Source organism: Parambassis ranga, chromosome 13 (genome assembly GCF_900634625.1).
Source record: "Parambassis ranga chromosome 13, fParRan2.1, whole genome shotgun sequence".
NCBI lineage: Eukaryota > Metazoa > Chordata > Actinopteri > Ambassidae > Parambassis > Parambassis ranga.
Genome location: NC_041033.1, coordinates 23115385 through 23122657, shown reverse-complemented (window position 1 = coordinate 23122657; position 7273 = coordinate 23115385). Strand labels below are relative to the sequence as shown.

Below are 7273 nucleotides of genomic sequence, written 5' to 3'. Positions count from 1 at the left end.
TTCAGTTAACCTGATGGAGACAGGAGGTCCCAGAGAGAGGTCTGCAGGTGGACAGATCGCCTCAGGTTTCCCTGTTTAACTCACTAACCACCGGGCATGCTGGGGGTGAAGGGGTTGGTTGTCAGGAGAACCAGCACCCGCATGCCTCTAATTACCACATATACTCTGTGTGGTTACCGCGGCAGCTTTGGTCCATTAGTGTGTTTTAATCTGCGGGTTTGACTTGGGCCAGAATTCCTAAATCCTCCTCAATCACTAACGTCTCAGAGACAGAGAGAAAGAATCTGTCTGTCTGTCAGTCTCTCAGTCTGTCTGTCTGTCTGTCTCTCTGTCTCTCAGTCTGTCTCTCAGTCTCTCTGTCTGTCTCACTGTCTGTCTGTCTGTCTGTCTGTCTGTCTCTCTGTCTGTCTCTCAGTCTGTCTCTCAGTCTCTCTGTCTGTCTCTCTGTCTGTCTGTCTCTCTGTCTGTCTCTCTGCCTGCCTGTCTGTCTGTCTCTCAGTCTGTCTGTCTGTCTGTCTGTCTCTCAGTCTGTCTGTCTGTCTGTCTGTCTGTCTGTCTCTCTGTCTGTCTCTCAGTCTGTCTGTCTGTCTGTCTGTCTCTCTGTCTGTCTCTCTGCCTGCCTGTCTGTCTGTCTCTCAGTCTGTCTGTCTGTCTGTCTGTCTCTCAGTCTGTCTGTCTGTCTGTCTGTCTGTCTGTCTCTCTGTCTGTCTCTCAGTCTGTCTGTCTGTCTGTCTGTCTGTCTGTCTGTCTGTCTGTCTCTCAGTCTGTCTCTCTGTCTCTCAGTCTGTCTGTCTCTCTGTCTGTCTGTCTCTCTGTCTGTCTCTCAGTCTGTCTGTCTGTCTGCCTGTCTGTCTGTCTCTGTCTGTTTGTCTCTCTGTCTCTCTGTCTCTCTGTCTCTCTGTCTCTCTGTCTGTCTGTCTCTCTGTCTGTCTGTCTCTCTGTCTCTCAGTCTGTCTCTCTGCCTGTCTGTCTGCCTGTCTGTCTCTCTGTCTGTCTGTCTCTCTGTCTCTCTGTCTGCCTGTCTGTCTGTCTGTCTGTCTCTGCTCTCAGCTCTCAGCTCTATATAATGATGGCGTCACTGTCCCTCTCTCCAGGTGCCAAAACCACCTGATGCTGCAGCCTCATCTGGTCACCTGGGACTGAACTCACTCACACACACACACACACTCAAACACAAACATGGCCAACAGGCGCTCTGACCCGCCCATCCTAACAGAGCAGGAGGAGCTACAGAGGAGAGCCAATCAGGTCACAGATGAGGTGAGTGTAAAATATTTCACCAGTATCACCTCATGAAGCCAGAAATGTCCTGAATCCTGTTCTAGAACTGTCCGTGCGAACATCCAACAAGCAGCAGCAGATGTAACTGAGCTCCACACGTCTGAGCTTTAAAATCTAAAAGTCCCGCCCTCCTCAGCAGCCAGCAGGACGCCATGATGGAGTCACTGTGAGCAGCAGTCACATGACCAACACTCAGTCTCTGTCTGACCTGCAGCTGATTCTGTCTGAACATCTGAGTGATTCTGCACACACACTCTGACTGCTCTCTGACTGCACACAGGATGCTCCATCATGTCTGACCAATCAGAGCACACGGACTGGTCATGTGACAGAAGGGAAACACTTAGACGGTTAAATTCAGGCCATAAAAAAACATTTACCTAAAAAAATGATATTGGAAATTTCTAATTTTTATAAGTAATCATAAAACACTGAAGGCTCAGCAGGCGGTGTCACACACACACACACACACACACACACACCACCCGTCATTACCACAGAGAGCATTGTGTGTGTCAGACACATAAATCTTGTGGGGGTTACAATGTTTCAGGCCAAACAAAAGATTGAAAATAAGCACAGATGAAGGGCCAACAGAGGGGCGTGTTTACAGACACCTGACTCACCTGGTTGCCGTGGGGACGGCTGGTCTCCCGGTGCAACCTGCTGCTCAGCATGGATGAGCTCATACACTCAGAGTGGAGCAGCGCTGTACACACACTCACACACACTCACACACACACACACACACACACACACACTCACACACACACCTGTACACACACTCACACACACACACTCTCTCTCTCTCCCTCTCTCTCTCTCTCTCTCCCTGGTGTTATAAGGCTACTGCAGGTCAAAGCCATTTGTCACCTCATCAACCCCTCAGTGGGAAAGTCCCCGGGGACTGACATGATATTTACACTGGCACAGTAAGGGGTGATCAGACAGGGAGTGTGTGTGACTGACAGTGTGAACTGTCATGTCATCATCATTAAACCTGCGTCAGGTCAGAAAATGTTTGTGTGGTTTATGGTCTGTAAATAAATCAGAGTTTGGACGATGCTGCTTTTTATTGACACACACTTATCTGCATATCTGCTGCTTTTTGCTGCTTTTTGCTTCTTTTAAAGAACTTCTCTTTAGAGGCCGTCATTGTTTGGCCGGGACCTTTAATTCAGTGCATAAAGCGTTTGTTAATTCAGGAGAAGCAGACTGTTTCAGTGGAATATCATCCCATTAAGCATGAATCAAAGTTTAGTTTATTTAAAAACATTTTATTGATGTCTGAAGGAAACGGCTGGAAACTGTCTGTATATCAGACTGTGAGACATCAGGCCAGAAACACCTCCTCAAAAAGACGTTTACACAGGAGAAGATATGTCAGTGTCAGCAGCTTGTCATGTGGAAGTCATTACTCATGTATTAAAACTATTCCTGTGACCCGGCTGAATGTCGATGAAAGAAAGTTCAATCTTTGTCTTTCAGTCCCTGGAGAGCACACGGAGGATGATCCAGATGGTTGAGGAGGTACACACACACACACACACACACAAAGGGAAGCTGTACAGCAGATAAAGGCCACAGAACAAGTAACTGCCATCATCAGTTCATTATCATCATCATCATCTGTGAATTAGCGCTCTGTGTTTCCATCACAGGAAATCACTAAATGACTGTAAACAGGACGCTGCTGGATCACATTTGGGTTAAAGTGCTTCTTTGTGTTCCCTCCTGCAGAGTAAAGATGTGGGGATCAGGACTGTGGTGATGTTAGACGAACAAGGAGGTAATCTGTCTCATTTCTGTCAGACTTCTTCTGTGTGTTCTCAGCTGTCAGACACACCGACAGGGTCAGGATCGGGATCAGAATCGGGATCAGAATCAGGATCAGGATCAGGATCAGGATCGGGGGTTAACAGAATGTATTCAGGGGTTAACTGTGAGGGTCCTGAGGGGTGTACAGCCATGAAGCTGAGTGGCAGCAGCAGGCAGTAGCTGACAGGCAGTGACAGCTCTGACAGTGATGGATGCAGAGACAGGACCATGGACAGATTGTCCACCTTCGTGCTTTGAGTCTCAAGTAATGAGTGGTTTGTTAGCGAGCTGTTAGCTGGAATGCTAGTGTTTGTAGCGACCGCAGGTACAGTGTGGAGCGCTTAGACCTTGATCTGTGATAGTCAACAAGAATCAATTGACCAATCAGATGAGTCACCTGAAACCACCTGCTGTCCGTCCGCTGTTGTCACACCTTGAAACTCCTGTCCTGAACAGAGCAGCTGGAGCGTATTGAGGAGGGCATGGACTCCATCAACAGAGACATGAGGGAGGCAGAGAAGAATCTGACAGACATGGCCCAGTGCTGTGGTCTGTGTATCTGGCCAATCAGGAAGTAGGTTCGGTGTTTACTCACCTGGTGCCCAGTTCCATCACATGAGAGTTACCAAAGGCTTTGATGGCATTGTTTTATCAGACTCCCTCCTCCAGCCCTGTCCTTATAGAAGTTAAACACTGAAAACATGATGGAACTGGGCTCTGGGTGCAAACGGCTTCTTAACCGCACAGGAACCGGCTCCAGTGGTCCGTGCAGAGCTTGATGGTTTTTAATTTTCTGAGTCGCTGCTCAGTTTTCAGTTCTGCTTCTGGGAAATAGGTGGTGATTCGTTTTGTTTCTCTTTTTTTTGGATTTTGCTCGTCCCCTTCCTCCTCCTGCTCCTCCTCCTCCTGCTCCTCCTCCTCCTTCCTCCCCCACCCCCCTCTGCTGCCTCCTCCCATAGAGCAGTTGGAGCGCATAGAGGAGGGACTGGATCAGATCAACTCTGATATGAAAGAGGCCGAGAAAAACCTGACGGACCTGGGCAAGTGCTGCGGCCTCTGCTCCTGTGATAAGTAGGTGGAAGTGTGTGTGTGTGTGTGTGACTGGTACACGGTAGGTTTATAATACAGATCCTCATGATTATGAGGGGTGATTGATACGTCCTTGGCCAAGTAGAGCTCTTGTTGCACAAACACTGAGTTCAGCTTATTGAGTAACAATCACACAGCCTGAGAAAAGGCAGGAGGACGCCCACAAGGACCAATCAGCTGCTGCGTTCAGACGGGTCAGAGAGAGCCCAGAAAACTGTAAACCTGGGAGACACCAGCAGAACCATGTTCACCACAGGTTGTAACAGTGGAGACTAAAAAACAAACCAAACTCTGAGGTCTGCCTGAAGGTGACGGACTCCATGGTCTGCTGGGGGATGAGGGTCATGCAGCGGGGGACAACTCTGATCTCTGAGACCAAGTCCATCACCATCCAACACCCGCTCACCTGATCTCCTCCTTGCTGCCTCTTCTTCAAGTTGAAGGAGGAGCTCAGTGGTGGTAGCTCCACTCGGTGGAGGTCATGCATGTATCTGAGGGGATGTGCTGGTTTTTTTTTAGGCCAGGACCTCATCAGTCACCACTAATGATCCATCCAGTGTCAGGATGAAGACACATGCAGACCTGTGTTTGTGTATTTGCTTCAGTAGTTGCTGTTTTCGTTTGGTGCTGCTTTGCTGCTTAAAGTTGAAACACGGACTCAGCTGCACGTGTCCTGCATGCGTCAGCTCACACACACTCTGAGGATGTGTAGCATCAGTGTGGTTCAGACCTCCGAGAGGAGATTCATCCTCTCCCTCTTTCTCTCTCTCTCAGACTGAAGGCTTTTGAGGAGAGTGGGGCATATAAGGCGGTCTGGGGCGGAGCCTCCGGTCAGGACGGCGTAGTGTCCAATCAGCCGCCGTCATCCCGAGTCGTGGACGAGCGAGAGCAAATGATCATGAGCGGAGGATACATACGGAGGTAGAGCGTGTCGTGTGTGGTGCAGCTGCACGCTGAGTGTGTGTTTGCTCTGACAACATGAAAACCAGCAGGCAGCTGCACAAACACAGAGACCTTCAAATATGACTCAACCTTTACCTGTTGTTGCTCCGTCGGTTCTCAGGGTGACCAACGACGCTCGTGAGGACGAGATGGAGGAGAACCTGGTGCAGGTCAGCAGCATCATCGGAAATCTGAAGAGCATGGCTCTGGACATGGGCAACGAGATCGACACGCAGAATGTCCAGATTGAACGCATACAGGGCAAGGTACTGCTGTCAAACCTAGAACCAGAACTGACAGGGTCCAACAAAGTCCAACAGAGTCTAACAGAGTCTAACAGAGTCCAACAGAGCCCAACAGAGTCCAGCAGAGTCTAACAGAGCCCAACAGAGTCCGACAGAGTATAACAGAGTCCAACAGAGTCCAACAGAGTCCAGCAGAGTCTAACAGCCCAACAGAATGTAACAGAGCCCAACAGAGTCCGGCAGAGTATAACAGAGTCCAACAGAGCCCAACAGAGTCTAACAGAGCCCAACAGAGCCCAACAGAGTCCAACAGAGCCCAACAGAGTCCGGCAGAGTATAACAGAGTCTAACAGAGTCCAACAGAGTCCAACAGAGTCTAACAGAGTCCAGCAGAGCCTGCAGTTCATCAGAGGCCCATGAACAGTCCACACTGATACTGCTTCCATGTATCAATACTCACATACTTTTATTGATAATTTTTTTTCTCTGAAATTCACTAATAATGTCTAAGAGGTCTTTTTGTATAATCATTTAATGTCAAAATTGAAAACTGAATGTTAGAATTTCCACATTGTTCTTGTTAATATGTGAATGTATAATTCTTTTCTTTCTTTTCTGGCTTCAGGAGTCTCTGTGTGTTTGTTCAAAGCAAACATGAACCGGGACCATGGTGGTTCTGTTTGGATTTGAACTTGCTTTGTTTCTGTCTCTGCAGGCTATCCTCAACGTGTCCCGCATCGACGCTGCCAACCAGAAGGCTAACAACCTCATGAAACGATAGGAGTGCTCCTCCACCCCCCCTTTTTTTTCTATGTGCGACTTTGCTTTTTCATGCTGTGCCAATGTGTGATGTTACTGCGCTGTATTCCTGTGCTTTATTGAGTTAGTAGTGGCCTTTATCGGGTGTTTTCTCGTAGGCAGTTGTGCTTGTAATCTGTGTCATTGGATTACTCTCTCTGTATTACCCTTGGAGGTGGCCTCTGACGTCGCTCAGCAGGCAGGAAGCTTTAATGATCCCCATGGGGAAAGTGGGTCACGGCAGCACCTTCAGCAGCAGCAGCAGCAGCACGGAGCAGAATTTACACCAAAACAAGTGTACAACAGTCAAAAAACACAACAAAGGGCGGCTCCCTGGGTCGTGGCGAGCTTCTGAGGCTGACTTCTTCTGCTGGACAGACAGAGGAATGACTCCATCTGTGCAGAAAACACACTCAGCTAGTTCGATTTCCATTAGAAACATCATTGTTCCACAGTGGCTGGGAAGGATGGCGCCCTCTGCAGGCCCAGCTGGGTATTGCCCAAAGGAAGGAAACACGTATTTGTCTCCACAGGAGGATCTCTGGCGACACCAAGCGGACAAATGTGGCACTTGTTCTGCCTGGCCTCTCCATCTTCTGCCCTCAGTACGAGTGATTCAAAATGGTGGAGAAACGAGAAGAGTTGTTGTTGTTGTTGTTTTTAAGTGAACACATTCTGATCTGAGGAGGGTTTGTGAAACATATCTTAAGTTTGTGTTTTTAGTGTTCCACATTATAATTAATGAAGATTGTGTGTTTACTTTCTCTCTGGCCTGTGTTGCCTGTGTTGACCCACATTGTGGCGTGAAGTGATGATTGACAGATGACCCCGTGTGTGTCCTGTATGAGTTAATGAACTGATGACCTTTGCTGACCCGACCAGGCCTCATCACCCCGCAGCAGCAGGTTCAGAACATCTAGCTGGGACTTCAGAACGACACGTGTTAGTGTTTGTTGTGATGCTAAAATATGAACGTTGTGAATAAAACCTGAGTTATGGATGTGCGTGTTTTGGACTGGGGGTGTGCGGGGTTTGCGTGAAAATGGGGCTGATTGGTGCACACTGTGTCTGTGGCAGCTGGGGGCGCGCAGCCGCATGGA

The 7273-nt window shown here is 48.7% G+C and overlaps 1 protein-coding gene across 4 annotated transcripts in view; it reads left to right on the top strand.

Annotated features, from left to right (window-relative positions):
- LOC114445483 (synaptosomal-associated protein 25) overlaps positions 1-7173 on the top strand; it is an 8349-nt gene extending 1176 nt beyond the window's left edge. The window contains exons 2-9 of one of the 4 annotated variants that reach the window (XM_028420570.1): positions 1-39; positions 1095-1260; positions 2770-2811; positions 3022-3070; positions 4059-4170; positions 4963-5109; positions 5252-5396; positions 6091-7173. The exon at positions 1-39 is cut by the window's left edge and continues 39 nt beyond it. In XM_028420570.1, coding sequence (XP_028276371.1) covers positions 1180-1260; positions 2770-2811; positions 3022-3070; positions 4059-4170; positions 4963-5109; positions 5252-5396; positions 6091-6156 — 642 coding nt within the window. In that variant the 5' untranslated portion in view covers positions 1-39; positions 1095-1179 and the 3' untranslated portion in view covers positions 6157-7173. Of the gene's footprint in view, positions 48-1094; positions 1261-2769; positions 2812-3021; positions 3071-3555; positions 3674-4058; positions 4171-4962; positions 5110-5251; positions 5397-6090 lie in introns of all 4 variants that reach the window. The other 3 variants (XM_028420569.1, XM_028420568.1, XM_028420571.1) reach the window with 3 other exon arrangements.
- The last annotated feature ends 100 nt before the right edge of the window (positions 7174-7273 follow it).